Source organism: Taudactylus pleione, unplaced genomic scaffold (assembly GCF_031769625.1).
Source record: "Taudactylus pleione unplaced genomic scaffold, aTauple2 ptg000090l, whole genome shotgun sequence".
NCBI lineage: Eukaryota > Metazoa > Chordata > Amphibia > Anura > Myobatrachidae > Taudactylus > Taudactylus pleione.
In genome coordinates, this window is record NW_028284492.1 from 8,908,607 (window position 1) to 8,928,098 (window position 19,492).

A 19,492-nucleotide genomic window follows, 5' to 3' on the forward strand; every position below is an offset into this window, starting at 1 on the left:
GGACCATGCAGTTCAGCTCGCTGTTGGTGTACTTCAAAGAGTGTTGATGCTTTTTCTTTCCCTCCATATACTGTAAAAAGGGACATATAACCTGATAACCGATTTTAATGCGAAGGGGTGATTATTAGGTTATAAATTCTTATTACCAGATACTAACTGGTACCTGGTAGGGAGCATGAGTGGAGTCAGAGCGCCAATGAAAAGATAATGAAGGACAAATTTTATATTTTTATTACTTGCTTAATTATAGTTGATGTAATTTACTTGCTTCTGTTATACATTAGAAAGTGTACTGTATATCAGTTGTTATGAACACTGAAGTTTAGGGCCATGTTTAACCAGGAATAATAACAAAGCTTCTATGCCATACAGTTTCCTTTCTCAATAAGTGCTTTAGGGAAATAATATTTTCACCTTTGTAATAAAGATAGTTAAAGAACCTACAGTATGCATGATGAATATGACGACACAACATCCAAACTGGTATCTAATCTTTCATCCAGAAGCCCGTAAGGCTATGTATTCTAAATACAAAATATTTTTTCTGCAGTCTTTAACTGTTTGCTAAAACTTGTTAGGTCTGCCCAGCAAAAATAATCACCCTATTCTAATATTATAAGTTCTTTTATATACATATTATTTAGATACACAAGGATACAGATTAGAGACACAATGCTTTATAAAATAACTTTTATTTTGTCATACTGGCAAACAAAGAGTGCTGCGCATGAAATTGAGCAATATTGTAATAAAACAGATGTAGAACTACTCTGCAGGCCTAGAACACTAGTGTTTAGTCAGCCTGGACAGCAATTGCGTTGTGATTAATGAGGCTGAATTAGTGAACTTGACCACGACCATCAATTGTCCAAACAGAATACATGGCTTATACAGTTTCTATTTTAAAAATGTTCATGCATGTTTGACAGTTAAATATAGTACGTAGTGTACAACACAAAGGCAGACATACAAAAATTATATATAAAGCCATAAAAACAAGTCACTACAGAGGGATAACAGAACATCATGAATGTGAAATAGTTAAAAAAATAAATAAATTTAAAATCAGCAAATAAAGAGGGTCTCAACCAGTACCACAAGGAAACAGCCATTTCAAAAAGAAATAAAGCATGTTTCTTCATGTGTTTATCCTTTGTGTGTTGAGGAGATCTGATTTATCTAGCGTTGTTCATTCATTTTCCCAATGAATTCCATGGCGCACTTACGGGAACCCTGGACTCGGTGATTTTTGTTGCAGCACAAAAGGGCTGCATACAAAAATCTGCGAGTCAGAGTTGAGATCGGGCCACGATTTGTGGTACTGTTGCTGGTGTTCCTATGGCGTTTCAACAGCAACTTTCCCCCATTGAGTAATAGGATTGAGCCCAATGTACGTTAAATGGTCTTAAAATTGCTAAGACTTCTCATCAATTACTTCAAGACAAAATTTGCTACATTTTCGGTACATGAAGCCTTATTTGGATTGGTAAAAAACATAACCCACAGCTCGAGGCTGCAAGTGAACACATTTGATGGGAATATAGGGATTGATATATCAAGCAGTAAAAACAGTGGAGAAGTGGGCCAGGCTGAAAGTTGCCCATAGCAACCAATCAGCATCTGTCATTTTATAGCATGAAGATAAATGCTACCTCAAAGCTGATTGGTTGCTATGGACAACTTTTCTACTGGTCCACCTCTCCATTCTTTTCCATGCTTGATACATAAATCCCTTTGTGCGCCCTTTATAAGGGGACACTTCTATAAAGCTCCTAACTTAATCTACAACTTGTTTGTGGGAATCCTAGTTAAACAACTAAAGCAGTGACAGCAGAAAACAAAGGACAAGCTGTATAAAACAAATCAGAATTTATAATGCTACTGTAATTAGACTGGACTAATCAGAATATACCATGGTCAAATTTGGTAGTTGGGCTTGATGGCTATTTTTATATTAGATACAAAACCATTAATTTGGAAGTTACTTTCAGGACTTTTAAGTTCAGGAGATGGGCTGTTGTGATGAGTGTTGGGAGCGAAGAGATAATAATTGTAAACCCTCAGAACTGATTAAACTGCTGCATTGTAATTTAAGGCATTGGTTGATCCCATCATGTTGAATTGGGAACTTGTGACTATTGTTACAATCTTTGTACAGTACATATAATGCTTTTATTCCATCTCAGTAGCAGCAAGCTGATTCTGCTGTCATGTATAGCAGCACATCTTGAAAGTGGAGAGGAACTTAGGTCTATAAATAAAACAAAGACAAAACCCCAGACACTACAGAACAGCACTATTTACCAGTTGGTAAATAGAGAGCTAAGCGCACCATTATACTACACAGTACATTCTCTACATTACAAGCAAAACATTCCTTCAAACAAAACAGAGAAATAAATTATAAGTGCAAATACCTAGAAATAGGCACAAAAAGCAACTGTTGACACCTATTTTAGACGTGCAAAGCTTGGAAAGACCAACTGCATTAAATACCTCTGCCATACTGTTAGCTAGAACTGGTCTGAGACAGTGCATTGCAAATTGAAGAGACTGAGCAAGAACATTTGTATTGTGTCATATGTACTCAAAATGCGTAGCCGCTTTTGCAATACTCTGACGGTTACATTAATGGTGGTACTGCCTGCATGCTTTCATTTACATGATTCAAATATAGTGCAACATGTCATATTGGTCTCGGGTATATGTTGTGCTCAGTTACAGTACTAGCCACACAGATAAGAATGTTAAAACGCTGGCACATAATGTATGACTGCCATGTGTCAGCATTCAGTCTGAATAGTTTAAAATACAAGCTGGATTACAGAAAAGCTACTAGTAACATGGACTGATTGCTGTTTAAAGAGGACCACAAACAGGCTGAACTTGCTGCATATGCAGGATCGTATACTGTCCAGTATTACAGTCATCGGACTACAAAACACAGGCCAATAACAGCCACTGGACACTGCAATGGGCTCTTCATTGATCCAAGCAATTTAACCAGATCATCCTTGGACATTACACCGTTTGGTGCAACACGCTGCGGCGATACTGGGCTAATTTGTAAATAGAGGAGAGTGGGTCCAACAACAGTTCATCAGAACTAAAGATATTTGAGATGAAGTTATGTTATTGTGGTGGCAGAAGCTATTTTCCTCTGTACTACAGTACAGTTCCTGTAAGCTTATGGAAGGACCTTCAGCCTCTGTTGGAGGACAAAACAATAGCTAATGAATAGTGAATACAGATAAAATATAGAACTATATTGAGTTCTATCAATAGGGTGACTTCCCTATATACTTGTGATTTCTAATATCAATTATGTAAACCAACTTGTATTTTAGGTGTAGTTCTTTTAAAAATAAGTGAATGGTAAAAAGGTCAGCAGATGCAAATACAAAAATAGGAAATCATTTTGGCTTCTATAAAACCTACATATACATTTAAAAACTTGACTTACAAGCATCAAATAAATAAAGAGATTGCAGGAACAACGTTTCCTTTTACAAATGCTCTGTACATTACATTCAAACATAGTACAATTCTCGGCTTGAGAATTAAAATACTGATAAATTCTAATTCAGAAAACTTAATTCTGCATTCCGCCTACCTCTGCATGAAGTACCTTTTTGTATATAAATATATAACACTGTAGCTCATTCATGTGTTACTATGCAGCATACCAAATCCTAGTAGTGCAACTTCCTGTTCACTCAAACATCTACAGTATAAACAGATGTTCTGGAAGATAGAAAAGAAAAAAGAAAAAACTTTCTACACTCAACTATTACAAAAACACCATAAGTAACTGTCTAAAAAACAAAATAACTACTAAATTATAAAAGAGAACTTTTTAAAACATATGTGAAATGTGAACTGGCTGACATCAGTTCTACTTTACACCTTCTTTCCTTTCATTACACCAATAAAGAATAGATCCATCTATAATGTTTATAATTAAAAAAAGCCTGCAGATAATTCTTAAAAATAGGTCACATTTGCTGTTGCAATTGTACTACAGTCTATAGGTGGAAGGTAGATATGCTTTAGATAGAACAAGATCAAAAGCAGTATTAAAAACGTTTTTTCTTAAAAGGAAAAAACTATATTGTACAAAAAGTTGAGCTAAAAAAAAAACAAAAAAAACAGGAAGAACAGTGATTCCCAGTATAAAGGTCTGATCAATGTAGCAGATTGGATACGGCTCATCCAATGTTACACTAACCACACTCAATGCAGCATTGGACTTGCCGACTTCAAGCATAGACCAGCAGAAACCCAGAGATCTCAGGAACCAGGCCCCATCTGTTCTACAAGTTGGATAAAAAGATTTCATTCACACTACAACATTTATACAAATAAACCTAAAGAAAAAAAAGTTAAGCATACACAAAGAAAAGCATTTCAGACCTTCATGTAACGTGTCTCATAAAAATGAAATGGAGAAATGGAGTTGCTAATGAGCCAGTGTGCAATGGTTCTCAGCCAGTGAGAAGGTCGCTCTTACATCTTGCATATTCTTCAGGAGAGACACAGAAGCATTGTGCCTTTTGGCAGAAAGGCTTAGACCATTAGTAACATTACATCTTATTGTTAGGGAAAGCATTGCTCCCTTTTTAGTATTCATGCATAAAGCAAAGCTGCAATACAAAGTATTATTGTAGCAACATTTCTAAAAAGTCTTATTTTTAGTGCACTTAAAAAAGGGGGCATTTGATTATCCAGCTAAATATCCACATTCATAAAACTAGGGATCTGGATGTAGAGCTGGCAGAGGTCTTGTACATATCAAGATAACATCTTGCCTGCTCAGTCATGATTAACTGATCTTCAGTTTTTCCAAACACAACCGCTTCCCATTCGCAGGCGGACTAGAAAGAAGAGATAAGAAAATTAGTATCTGCCAACAAAAAAATAAATAAATAAAGACTGGCATCTCTGCCCACTTTATCGTCACATTATATGCAAACACAAGGCCCTTGGTATATGACAGATAACAGTTGTGGACTCTGCATATTAAGTCATTATTCAGCAAAAACAAACATGCACAAGAAACCTTAAAAACACAAATAAAGGGTGTTCTCACAGTGGGCTGCTTTGTGAGAGAGCCTCAGTAACTGTGTCCCAATTGATGATCACTAGAAAGGAGATATGTGGCACTCACACCGCTGGCAGGGACCAGTGCAAGTGGTGACTTCACCTGTGTTTACATTTCTCCAATTTTAAAGCAGCGGTACATTTTTTGCACTGTTTGTAAGTACAGTACATACAAAGTAATGGCAGCCGCTAAAATCAGCGGGTGTGTAAATCATCCTGATATCTATGTATGTGGTAAGTTCACACCAAAAAGTCAAAAGGAATCCTATTAGTGCCTTGATAATGAAGGCTTATAAAATGTGCTGTGACTGTGCTCTTTGTGACTAGGGTAAAATCTGGGCACTCCATATTTCTTGCTTAACATGCGCAACTAATGTGACAGAATGGGTGAAAGGAAACCACCACATGATGCCATTCGCTGTCCCAATAACTATTGCTGAGCATTCCAGTAGATCTACGCACACTACCAAAATATCCTGAATTGTCTTCAGCACTAAAATCTGTGCCTCATGGAGAAGGGTTGCCTGTTCCTGTACCTTGTGTGTGTACCAGTGAATTGGGGACAACAGAGGAAAGAGTCAGAACATACAGAAATTACAGTGGAGTATCACCCCAAAACGCAAGACATATCACCTCACATCATAGAACAGGAAGAATTAAATAATTTGGCTCGTGACTTGAAACTGTCAAAACAAGCAGCCAAACTTTTTGGTTCTAGGCTTCAACAGTGGAACTTTCTATCTCACGATATGACAATTTCAAGTTTCAGAACAAGAAACTTTTCTTTGGCCAGTTTTTGAAGTGCGTATGGTTGTTAATGGTTTAATGATTGAGTTTGGTGTTCAGCACAATACTAGTGAGTGGCGACTATTTATTGATTCCTCGAAGAGTAGTCTAAAAGCAGCGTTACTGCAGTGTTCATAATGGGAACAAACTCCCTTCAGTGCCTCTGGCCTATGCAGCGGACATGAGAGAAACTTGTGTAAATATGTGTTGTTGTTGGATGGAATAAAGTATAAGGATTATGGATGGAATTCTTTGTGTGGCAAGCTGGATTCACAAAGTACTACTGCTTTCTATGTTTATGGGACAGCAGAAAAATGATTAGATCACAAAAGTGGCCAGAGCGAGAACCAAGTTGCTGGAGAAAAACACTCCATTGGTTGAGCCGCATAAAATCATTTTACCTCTGCTTCACATTAAGTTGGGTCTAATGAAGAATTTAGTGAAAGCTCTGGATAAAGAAGGCCCGGCTTTCAGTTATCTGAAGGAAAAGTTTCAGACAATTAAGCGCAGCAAAGCTAAAGACGACATATCTGTTTAAAGGCGGCATATCTGTTGACCCCCCAAAAAAGGAAACGGCTTACAGATTTAATATTTAACTCTAAATTGAAGGAAATTGAGGCACTGATTCAGACCCGGTCGCAAGGCTGCGTTCGCACGCAGGCTGCCGATGTTTGCAATCTGCGCAAGTGTATAAGATGCAGTGCGCAAACTAGTCCATGCGGGTAGAGTTCGCACCCTGTACACAAACGCTCCGAAGTGCTGTTTGTGGGTGGTGACGGGGTGGTTGTGCAAACGCAGGCATGTCTGTGCATCTGATCGCAGTTTCATGGACGTGCATAATTAAGACACATCGTAAGCATACACGTCACATGGTTGAATTAAACACAGCAGCTCTCGCAGTGCTTGCGGTAGTGTATGGTGAACCACAAGTGCTGCACATGGGTCCGATGTCAGTCAATGTTACCGATTGTTTAATACTCATCCTGGAGATGACGTATGTTACTAAGGGAAAGTGGGCATCTTGTGTCAGGCTGGTGGGCGTCTAAATACATACCGCGATCGCACGGCAAAACAGTGGGCGTGCTAATGTCTTGCTAGCGATCACGGGATTTGCATACTTTAAATGCGGACGGCTGCGTGTGAATGCAGCCTTGCGACCGGGTCCGAATCAGGCAGAGTTTGCTGCTTGGTCCTCCTTCAAAGCTGCCCTGTGTGGGATCTTAGTGAACAGACAAAAAAAAAAGGAGGCCACGTGTCCATTGTGAATTAACTATTGGACAACTACAAGAATATGTGTTGTAGAATGTTACTTAAAATTCATTTTTTACATTCCCATCTAGACTTTTCTTGACAACCTGGGTAAAGTAAGTGATGAACGTTTTTACCAAGACATTCTGACAATGGAGCATCGCTACCAAGGACGCTGAATCCCTGCAATGACGGGCACTCCTGCTGGTTCTTTTTTAGAGGGACCAATGATACACTGTACAAACGGACAACTTCCTACTTCCTTAAAGCAAAATGACTTAAATGTATCTTTTATTAGCAGTTAATACTACTGCTAGTTTGGATTAATAAGAGTTTCTGAAGCTTAGTTTCTGCCGGTTTATTAGTAACTTACAAATTAATACAGTGAGAAAATTTAAATTCTAAAGAGATTAATTGAAAATTTGCACTTCTTACTTTTTCAGATATAGCCATTACCACTTTTATTTGCATGAATCTAATAAAATGTGAAATTATTAATCTGATTTTTCTACTGAATTCAGCATCCCTAAATTAGGCAAAAACACATTCACATGCCAGATGCAGAGAATTTTTTTAATTTTATTATAATTAGAGAATTCCTAGTCTCCTGGCACAGATAAACAGTGTAATTTAAAGACCAGTTACATAAATAATTGTTAAAATAATAATAATCAATAAGATTAATAAGAATCTGAGTGCGGCACTCTGGTATGCCATTGTCTACAGTGCCTCCTAAACTGCAAATACAACCATACCCAGTGCTTCAAGACAAGTAGGCTGATATTATCCTCTTAAGTGCCGCTGACACTGTTCCTGTTTGTTCCAAGACCAAAACGCCTTGCCCATAGTTGTGCTACTCGTAACCCAAGAAAAGATGGCAATCCTGGTTTAGATTTAATTAGTGAAAATAAATATAACCAGACAAGAAAAAAAGATTTCAGTAGTAAGGCCGGCATTCCTGGAAGGATGAAATCTTAAGTATGGGATAGTACCAATAAGGAATCACAGTCATTCTGTTTTAACAACAACATGGAGCAAGGTGTCTAGTGTCAATCGTTTTAACAGACCTCCATCTTATAAGGGAAATTGAGTGCCAAGAATCTAGCAGTGTCTTGGCACTCTGATGGGGTTATGAAAAAAAAAAAAAAAAAGAAGTAGTCTGCACTTTGGCAAAACCATTCTGCACAGGTGGGGTAAATTTGGGAAGGGGGTATCCTAGTTTAAACCTAAATCGCAATGTGAAAAAAAAAAAAGTTTCTTTGTATTTGTGGGCATGCAAAATCAACCAAATGTATTTGCACCCCCTTGCACTGCAAAATGGTTTATCCTGGTGCTAAATGATTCCTCTTTTTCTTTGCTCCCAATTCTGAGTCAAGCCCATAATGTGAAACGAGCAGTTTCACTGGGGTCAGATCATTAATATATTGCCCCTATAGTGGTCTCCAGCATAGAAAGACGGAGATCACACCGCTGAACCAAAGATACTGTCCTGGTCAACTGGAAAAGAAACACAAGATACCTGAGCAGGTATTTCCATTTTGATGTTTAAGTCAAAATTTGGGTTCTTTCTTGGTAGCAGATTATTCTGATTTCCAGTGCTAGCGTTGCAGTTCCAGTCTTCCCTCTGAGCCAACTGTACCATTAAAGATGTAGGAAGACTATTTTCAGTCACTCTTTCATTTTCATTCTTTGAAAGGGAAAATAAAATGCGCAAGTTTAACAAATGGTTAATAAATCAAAACAAAAGTTGTTCAAATTGTATTCAACACAAGTGTATTTATACTGATTCAAACAGTATTTATGCTTACATCCAGCTCCCACAATTTCAACACCACAATCTCACTGAACTTTGCCTATGTAAGCATGCCCCATTGAGGTCCAGCAGGTGTAATTGGGCTGTAACTAGAGATGCAATGGAAATGGTCTATGATTATATGTATTGCCTTTGCATGCATACTCTTGGCTCAAGAACATGCACGTTGCAAACACACAGCAGATAGGATCTACTATCACAAATGACCCTACCCATTTCTGCAGTTTAGCTGCTGCAATTTCTTGAAGCAGTTCATCTACATTTATACTTCATATAAACTGGATAATACAGGAATGACCGTTTAGATGGGGCAGAATGGCGAAAATCTGAATTAAGACTTTAGATTTGACGGTTTTCATTTAATATAGTTTTCATTTAAATGATCCTCTCAGCTACTGTGAAAGCCATTAGTTTAGTGCAGGGGAAACTTTTTCTGTCGAGGGCCATTTTTATATATATATATATATATATATATATATATATATAATTATTTGAGGGCCAGGTGTAGGCCACGCCCCCTCCGTGTTATGTCAGACGGGGCAGGGCCACAATCGCCGGTGATTACAACAATGCCCGGAGGATCCTGAGGATGCTCCAGGGAGCTGTAAGGGCAGCGGTGGGGCCGTCTGAAGCGTTCCCAAGGATAGATTCTGGGCTGCATAGATTCTAGGTGCAGGGTACCATTCTAGGCATCCTGCTAGCCAGATGAGGTTAGCAGAAAAAAAGACCAAATAATTCCGAGGGCCTTAAACTGCTCCCGGGAGAGGTTCCCCATCCCTAGCTTAGTGGCTCTATGAGACTCACAATACACTATTACATACGACTATAAAAACTGCTCATTTGACACAAATTCCTACCTGTAAATCAGAAACACCATCTTCTGAAAACAGTTGGGAGTCCAGCTCTTCTTTATCCCAGGCATCAAGAATCAGAGACTTTCTGACTTTAACAGCTGAAACACGCTACAAATAAAAGGGGCACTTTTTAAAAAAAAGATTTGCCAAAATACTACAGGACCGGGGGAGATGCCTTAAGCCTCCTAAAGAGGGGCTTGCCGACCAATCAGCTTCTATCTAGCAATTATCAAGTACATTATATAAAGTGATAGGTAGAAGTGAATACATCCCCCCTAATACTAAACCACTAAATTGTACCTGTTTTTCTGCTTTATAAACAGGTTCCTCTTCTTCTTTAATGAATATATCTTTCCCCGTCTCTTGTTTTAGTACCTCACGAATATCTTCTTCAAGGTAAGCGAGAGGCTGCGACTGAAATGTAAGTAAGCCCAATTAAGCTATAATAATAATAATTTTATCATAGCACCTTCAGAAAGGCTAACAAGCTAGAGAAGACTGCAATAAAAGGTCACAAATTGTGCATGTTTTAAAGAACAGCCCGTCAGCAACATTTATGCATTTGCTGGGTATATTGTGATGAAAATTGCACCAAACCACTGATTTAAAAAACTACTTACCGGTACTCTAAAATCTGTTTCTCTGAATCAATTTAGGGGACACTGCTCTAGCTTGGGCTATAGAGGGCGCTAGTGCTGGAGCAGAACACAATTACACTACAGACTTGTTGGTCTCCGACTCATCATCCTCTATGCCCCTCCCCTGGAAAGACTTCAGTTTTTTTTTACGGATATCCCTTACACACCACATTCCCTGGTTGATTGGAGCTTTTGTACACGGGTCTATCCCAGGTGAGACCCCTTTCAGACTGGAAGTCCAACCCGGCTTATTTGCCGGGTCGATGATGTCACCGCCGCCACATGCAGAGTAGGCATTTGGAGATGAAATCTCCAAGTGCCAGCTCTTCTCATGCTGTGAACGGGACCTGGGTCACATCAACCCAGGTTACCTGTTCACACTGCACCGCGAGCCGGGTTGAACCAGTGTTCAACCCTGCTTGAAATACCGGATCGTTCTACCTGGCTTATTTCAGCGGTTTTCTCTCTCATCCATATTGGGTGGGGGATGGGGGGGCTTCGGGGCACTGCTGTAGCTTGGGGACATTCCAAAGCTGCCACTACTGGAGAGAATGCTCAACAGTTGTTGTGCGCATAACTTTTTGCCCATACTCAGGTCCTTAGGTACAAAGACGTAAACCTGTAAAAGGCCGACACGCAACTCTGTTCCAGTGAGGCTCCATGCACCCAGGGAGAAAAAAAAAAAAAAAAACAACGTGGGCACAAAATTAAAAACTGAAGTCTTTCCAGGGGAGGAGCATAGAAGGGGAGGAGTCAGACAAGTATGTAGTGTTGTTGTGTCCTGCTCCAACACTAGCGCCCCAAGGTGCATCAGTGTCCCCCAATATGGATGAAAGACAATTTTTAGATTTTTTGCATAATATTGGTTCAGTGAAGAAAGTTATTCCATCACTCCAGTGACATCACATGCTACCATCTATGAGTCTGGCAGGACTCAGTGCATCTGATGCATTCAGATTTGCTGCAAGGCTGTGCCTCACCAGGTCTTCTTGATCCACTGCAAATCAGTAAGTGATGGGAAACGGGCATGCAATGCTGCGAAAGAGACTCAAGATAATGTGATCTATGAGTCATTAGGATGTATTTTCTAGCCACCAGTCATAAATTGAGTTAGTAGGCTAGATGATCCAATCACTATGGTTTAAAAAAAAAAGTGATTTGAAAATACAATTTCTTTACAAAAAACTGTGCGCCAAATAGTACTAAAAGTATTATGAACCTCCCCTAACCCCCAAACATTATGCTTAGATTTCCCTTTATCATTCGAGTGAATTGGACTGAGCAACACATTGTACAGTATATTAGGAGAACAAGATCTTTGTACATACCACAACTTTTAAAGGTCCATATTTTTTCTCCTGAGCAGCGAGAGCATTTTTGAAAGGCGTTGGAGTTCTAGGCGTCATTCCTAATAACTTCCTTCGTATTGTGGGGGTTCTAAATCTGTACAAAAATAGCTGATAGTTACAGAACCTATAATAGGTTTGTAAAAAGGATTGTGATGGACCAAATGTTAAAGACATCGAGGCTTTATTTACAAAGCGGCAGCTTGTAAAACGGTATTCGCAGTCAGTGTAAAACTCGGCAGGCTTTACATTGACGGTTAGTGCAGTTTTACATTTTCATCTCCAACCCGCCGGGAAGCAGCACTACGTGAATAATGACCTTAGTCAAGGCAACACACAGTGACTATTGTTCTACTGGACACAAATTAATGGTGTATAAAATCATATTCTCACAAAGGACTGATATGAACCACAAATCATTTCCCCCCACCAATTTTCAAGCATGGAACATATAAATACACAACTACCTACCCCATATTCTCTTTATCCTCTTTTGCGGCAATTTGCTTCCGCAGGGGAGTGGTTAGAAACTTCTGGCCACATATAGGTGTGGAAGTGTAGGAAGGATTCTCAATATTGAACTGGTCCTGGACATTCCCAGAACAAGTGTTGAAGAACTTCAAAAGAGAGGAGGGGATTTTAGTTGATCACTCTAAAACATAAATCACAATGCATATTTTCCACACAATAAGATTCAGCCTGATCCTATACCTTCCTGCATGTTGAAATCCCTACAGTATGAGCTCAGGACTATAATCTAGCTCACTAAGGGGTTGACTTATCAAGCAGTGGAGAGAGAGAAGAAGTGAAACAGTGGAGAAGTTGCCCATAGCAACCAATTAGCTTTGAGTTAGCATTTATCAAGTAGATGCTATAAAATGATAGGTAGATGTCGATTGGTTGCTACTGGCAACTTCCTGACTGGCCCACTTCTCCACTCTTTTCACCGGAGACTGTGACTGGCGCAGGTCTCGTGTGTACTCATACATTCCTGTGAAGTACTAAAAAGGATACTAGGAGATTTTTGGAAAGACACTATAGGCTATAAATATAGCACTATTTGGTACGCAGTCCTTATTAGATTTGACACAATATATATGAAGGAAATACTACACTATATTATCCCTCTCCCTTATGGGCTTGAATGAGCTCTTTTAAGGTGATCCAGCTGTCGTCATCCTAAGTCCATCGAATTCAGATAAGCTGTAAAGTTTTTTCTTTTGGTATGCACATTTGATCTGAGCACAGGTTGTCACTATTATTATTACACTACCAGGCGCATGTTTTTTTAACCTCTTTCCAGAACTGTCTTGTCTATCTGCCAAACAGGATCTCAAGAAGACTGCTGTCACCTTTAATTTCAAGGATCAGTGACTTTTATGCTATATAACCACTTAACTGCACTTTATGTATACATTTAAATTTTTGATATAGTGTTTAACAAAATTTATTTTGAGGGAATTTTTGATTGTGCGCTGTCCTTACACACACATTATTTATATATACAGTACATATCACGCACTTCGATGTACCCTGGCCTTAGGGCCCCTTCCCCATCCCCGTTTATATTACAATAAAATAAAGTATGTTTTTGTTGTGAATAATGGAAATTAAAAAAAAAAAAAAAAGACACACTTCCGCTCCTGACTTACCATCATGTCCCCCTGTGCTTACAGTAATCCTGAATCAGTTTGCTGCACCCATCAACTAGGACAGGTTTCAGCTAGAGCTGACTGTATTCTGTCTGCATACACACAATTGTTTATTAAATGACCTAGCAGTTTGTATCGTAAGATTATGCACTATACATCTTATTTGTTTGCACTATATCTGTATACACACACACACGCTAAGGCACTGCTGACCCTTTGTGATGCCCGATAAAGATAAACCAATAGATTAACACAGCTGATGCTGAACAATAGAGCAATTTTTTTATGCACTCCCATAAAGTAGCAAGTTATTTTACTATTTAACAGTACTGAGAGCACAATCCATACATTTATACTCACCTGTGATGGGGAAAATGGAAGGGCTTTCACTGGAGTACTTTTAAGTAGGGAATTGTTGGAAACAAATCCTTCCTTTCCTTTAGGAACAGCTGGTCTGTTTAGCACTTTTTTCTTCCTCAGAATAGTTGGAGCTGAGCTAAACTTTGACACGATGGGAGATGCAAACAACTCTTTATTGTCCTCATTAACAGTGTCCGGGCCAAGTAGCTCCAAGCTGTAGTCTAGTGGACAATCCAGTGAACCTTCGTGCTGAACTGGAGCTAGTTTTGCGGAGATCGCTTTGGTAGGTGTAGCCTCGATGGAAGCATCAAAGCTTGTGACATCACACCATGTCGTAGGGTCCTATTTGGACGACATAAATACCAATAAAATTAGCTGTACATCCAGGCCATGCAATATATTATATGCAGTCATGCAAGAAACACATTGCAGTTTGAAGAGCATCTAGTATTGGCATACATGAAAAGGCAGTTCTACAAATAAACTTAGGAGCCTCCATAACCTATCCTACCCAATTACATCCCCACTATACAGTCCACACAACGTTACATATTTTCTCTTTCTTCACGTATAGCAGCTGTCTAAAGTCCTGGAGTTTGGGCGTCCAATCAGCAGACTTATCGCACGTTTCTGCTCGCCACCCCGGGAGGCTGCGAGTGAAAATGCCTGCAGCCACGGCTATTCATGCCTGAACGGAGCAACAACTGAATTGCTCTAGCGGGTGCCCAAAATAAATCGCTGTGGCTAAAACAATTGAATCACCCCCATAATGGTTGCTTATGTGTATAAGCGTCTTTTGGCCCGCAAAGCACCATCTGAGGTCCTTACCACTTCATGTATTTGGAAGCTCACCTGTAAAAGCATTCTATGCCTAGATGTTCAGGGTAGTGGATGAAACAGAAAAAGCCCTTGCGCAAAATTAGGTATATGGCAAAACTTATGAGCATTTATGCTACGGGATTCCACTTTACTGTGCGATAATTCTTAAGCTGGGTAGATGACTTGCAAACGATGCAATGTCGTCAACAATTTCCCTTGAACTCCCGGACAAACGATCTAGTGCACACTGTGCAATCTAACAAACGACCAAATGATATGTGCATCGTTTGGTGGTTACATCGTTAACTATGTAATGTTAACATATCGCCTGGTCATCCAGTAGTGAGTACACACTGCATGATCTGCGGGGAATCGTTAACGAGATTGACAGATTAAGCTGCATGTAGAGAAGATCTGAAGATGCGACTGGGTGGGAGGGTGCATAGTGCGTACACTTGACGATTTATCGTTCCGATGCGTCAGAATCGGTCATATCGTTCAATAAAATAATCTAGTGTGTAGGGGCCTATACAGTCTTCATATAAGAGGTATAATTTGGATTGTATAAGGAAACCCTTATAAAACCATATTCCATACAATATATATATTTTTTTTTTTTTTATCTGGTCTATTATTGGTGCTGGGGAATTATAGGAACGCCCACCAAATTAGATATTGTGGGTGGCATTAACAGATCTGCCAAATAAAGCAATTTACCTAGACTACCGTTACTTTTAAAAGAAACACGGCCTAAAAAAAACCTCAGTTAGGGGGTGATCATTTATTCATTTAAACAGTGGTAGTTGGTGGCATTTAATGTGATCTTTACTCACAGTTCCAATTAGATCCAACGTTTCAGAAAATTCTGGGATGGTCTGTAGAGATGACATTACAGGATTGGCTTCCACAGCCAGAACCTTACTTGGAGATATCAGTTGGCCGCTCATGTTCTTTGCATCATCCATACTGTATAACTCACTGGTCCGTTCCTCTAAACTGTTTAGTGTATTGGACATGCTATCATCCATAAGAAAACTTTCAGACCAGCTTGATAAACTCCCCGTCTGCTGTAATAGAAATAGGCATGGATAGGATACTTACACGTGTGAGCATAGCCCAATACAACCATGAACAATCAATTACTTTAGAAATTAGTTGTAACTAATTGGTTTCAAGTGAGATGAAATGGGAAATTCTTTAATATAAACTGTCCAGGCATGTTTAAATATATGAAACACATTCAAAACTAGATTACTACATGACATTTCATGCCTTAATAAAATAATTAAAAAAAATATGTTAGCAATGTATAATAAACGCTGACTGGTAAATGCTTGCAGAACCTGAAGCAAAACGGTCCACCTGGAATGACGCTTCTACCAGTGATCAGTTTAAGTATTATCTACTGCAGGGTTTAGTAGATCTTTCGCACGGACTAAAGCAAATAGGTGACAATACTGAGGCTTAGTGTCTGTTAACAAATATGCTAAAACCAGGCAGAGGAAAGAACGAATAAATACGTTCCCATTATCGCCAAAATAATGTAAGCTATTTTACCCCATCTTTGGCCATGTGCATAAAGTATAGAATTATAATTATATTTGTAAGTAGTGTCATGTCATATAAATTAGGTCACAGATGGGGGTTTACTTAGAATAGCACTGGGGAAAAAAAAATCACCTTGTATTAGATGGCAACAAAAATAAAATAGAGGGGCTGATGCAGTGTTGTAAGTAAATTGGGCATATACTGGTCAAAAAGGCATGCACAATAGCCTCACATGGCAGTCCATACAATTACGCTTGTTTTGCTACAAGTCATCAGAGAGCACATACTAGGGATGCCCATTGAAGTTTTTCAAAACATCGCATCGATGTTAACTAGTTTTGCCATCGATGGCAGAGAACCAATGGTTCTGTGCCATCGATGGGCGAGTGGGAGCAGATTTTTTTTGTGTGTGTGGCAGGACAGAGCTTAGGCCTGCCTCCCCAGCGGCTGCTAAACCCCGCCAACATTTTTGATTGGCCCTCCATGCCTGCAGCAGAGGGGACCATTGAGGGGGTGCAAATCATTGATGCTTCACCATAGATGGAGTTTTTCGTGCCATCAATGGACACCCCACCAATGGCCATCCCTAGCACTTACTCTATATTACATGAAAATATATGCCATGAAACAGGCATTTATATCAAATGCTGTATGGCCCAGCAGTAACGATGACACACGCTCACTGACCTTTGTCTACGTGAGAATTCCCCATTGTAACCCAGTTATGACTCTTCAGTCATAAGTGTAGAGGTGATCGAAAATGCGTATGACTCTGCATTGCCTATTCTTGTGTGCGCTTATTATGTAGGGTGTGAATACACACAAGATACGGTCTACAAACAGGTCCACCTTTAACTCTGCATGGGTTTTGTAGAATATTTATGCTGAGCAAAAAGTCACTTTGACATTCTTATATTAACAAACATAATGATGAGCTGAAGTTAAAATAGCTGCAATATTTTCCACTTTGGCGTCTTCTTTCTAAAACTGGACACGTTGATAACTCTTTGCAGTAAAGTTTGTAAAGTATGTAAGAAAAGGGGAAATCTGTGACCAGACACGTCAGAGCCGATGCTGTATTTGACACGTTCCAAAAACACCCTAGCCAGCCTGGGCAGATTACCCTGGTCTGGACTCTGGTGGGGAAGTTTGGAGGAACAGAATCAGTGAGGAAAATATAAAGTTCTATAGCCAGGTGCAAGCAGTTGGGGGATCCGTAATGGGATTCCTTGTATCAACTTGCTTTTTTAGGTAACACTTGAACTGCAGAATCGACTACGACAATATCATTCCTAAGCCTGAGAATTATAAATAAAGAGTAGAGTTACTAGATCCCCTCATTAAGTGAGCTTCTGGATGCTTGTCATCTTGGGCACCGCTATCTATATTACACAGGATAAAATATCTAGCTAAACTAATGCAAGATATCCATCACCCAGATTCTTATTCTGTATGTACTAATCATTGCCTACACGTATGATTATTGCGTTAGTTATTTGAGCTCTGCACACTGTTCGATATTACACAGCACACCATTAAGTCGCACCCACACCTATTATTTCCAAAGGCACCCTGCTTCACTTCAATACAGTCCCCCTCCTTTGCAGATGGTGCAGCTCTGGTCCTGGTTAGCGGGTGAGTAAAACGAAGCCAAAAAGCCTTTGAGCATTTAGAAAATAAGCAGCATGCAAAAGTGGGAGCAGAATAGGAACAGGGATCACACGGCATCCTTACAGATGACACTCTCTTTCTTCTGACTTCATTCTCAGCTGACATAAGCAGCAATTCAAGTTCCTTTATCCGTTTTTCCTTATCAGGGTCATCCTCATCAACAAAGGGCTGCTGAGAGAGGCATGTAAGAGAACCGGAGAAGAGGGGAAACCATCAAGAAGAGAGACAGAGGAGGTTCTACACAGTAGAAGTTTAGGACAGCACAGAGTAATGAAAGTGATCAGTCAATAAGGAGAAAATTCTAACAGGTCTATGTACTAAGGTTAGACAGCGATAAAGTACCAACCAATCTGCTCCTGTAACTTTACAGGCTGTGTTTGAAAAAATGACAGTTAGGAGCTGAATGGTAGGTACTTTATCTCCGTCCACTTTGCCTCTCTCCAAGGCTTAGTACATAGACCCCTAAGTTACACTACAAGTCATGTCCTGTACCAAAGAAATAAAAACCCTTAAAAAGGTTTTAAATAAATGTAACAATAATAAAGATGCAAAATATTTTATTTTTTCTAACAAATAAGCAATAAAAACACCTTAGATCACATTTACCTCAGTCTAGTCTTAATGTATTCAAATATACCAAGCCTACTACACATCTGCTCATTGTTAGGACGGCATAATGTGTGTAGGAAGCTGGCTGTATATAAGGTTGTTCCTGTTCTATCAGGATGTGCATTTTAGCCATTCTGCATTGGGCACATTACCTGAATGAAAGCAAAAGAATTCTGAACGTTCTCTATGCAGTTTTCATCAACAGACATATAATGGTATCCTGGAATCTGAGGGCAGAGAACAAATAAGTATACTTTAGACACACAGACAAACCATTAAGCAAACAAAGAACAGGCTGTTGTAACACACAGATACATGATGTAGCTGTCCGGAAACCTATAGCTTGCTTATTACCTATCTAGTTTTATCCCGCATGTAACCAGTGTGCAAGCCCCTGTATAGAGGTGTCCCTATGTATCTAGGAGGTGAGTACATATAACTGCAATGAAATTATGTGCTGGGCATATATGCTAGTGTTAGGGACCTGCAGAAAAATGGGGTCCCCTGATGCTGGGCTGCAGGCTTATATGCTTTGATCAAGTCATGACAAAATCACCTTGGTTTTGTTTGCTGCACACACATAAATTTGAAGTCTATTATTGTTAGCGCCGATAGCAAAAGTTTTTCTGTTTTGTATACATTTATGGCATTAATATTGCCACGCTGCTGGTACCATGTAGGATATGGGTAAAACTGAGCGTGGGCTTATTTCTTTCTTGTTTTATTGCTATGGGAGAAATAACTGTAAATGTTGGTGTCGCACATAGTAACCATAATATAATTCTCTAATGGGTTAAAAGATCGAAACAAAAAACTATCCATACATGCTATATTCTGCACACAGCGCCTTTCACTGTTATTGCCAGATATTACCTCTCAACTTTTCTTATGGCAGATGTTCCTCCAGCTGTTCTTAACCACCCTTAAAACATTCATACATCTATATCTTTCACTGGTAACTCCCTATACAATGCTGTAAAACTGTCAGTATAATCTAACTCTGTCAGGTCTTTAAATCCTGTTTTGATGTTTGTTTATCTGAATATGT

The 19,492-nt window shown here is 39.3% G+C and overlaps 1 protein-coding gene across 3 annotated transcripts in view; it reads right to left on the bottom strand.

Annotated features, from left to right (window-relative positions):
* Nucleotides 1-673: 673 nt before the first annotated feature.
* MYBL1 (MYB proto-oncogene like 1) overlaps nucleotides 674-19,492 on the bottom strand; it is a 28,743-nt gene continuing 9,924 nt past the window's right edge. Inside the window, exons 7-16 of one of the 3 annotated variants that reach the window (XM_088469343.1) lie at nucleotides 18,597-18,671; nucleotides 17,899-18,003; nucleotides 15,450-15,683; nucleotides 13,798-14,139; nucleotides 12,257-12,402; nucleotides 11,768-11,882; nucleotides 10,102-10,215; nucleotides 9,805-9,909; nucleotides 8,654-8,821; nucleotides 674-4,874 (exon numbers count right to left, since the gene is read on the bottom strand). In XM_088469343.1, coding sequence (XP_088325469.1) covers nucleotides 4,743-4,874; nucleotides 8,654-8,821; nucleotides 9,805-9,909; nucleotides 10,102-10,215; nucleotides 11,768-11,882; nucleotides 12,257-12,402; nucleotides 13,798-14,139; nucleotides 15,450-15,683; nucleotides 17,899-18,003; nucleotides 18,597-18,671 — 1,536 coding nt within the window. In that variant the 3' untranslated portion in view covers nucleotides 674-4,742. Of the gene's footprint in view, nucleotides 4,875-8,653; nucleotides 8,822-9,804; nucleotides 9,910-10,101; nucleotides 10,216-11,767; nucleotides 11,883-12,256; nucleotides 12,403-13,797; nucleotides 14,140-15,449; nucleotides 15,684-17,898; nucleotides 18,007-18,596; nucleotides 18,672-19,492 lie in introns of all 3 variants that reach the window. The other 2 variants (XM_088469342.1, XM_088469344.1) reach the window with 2 other exon arrangements.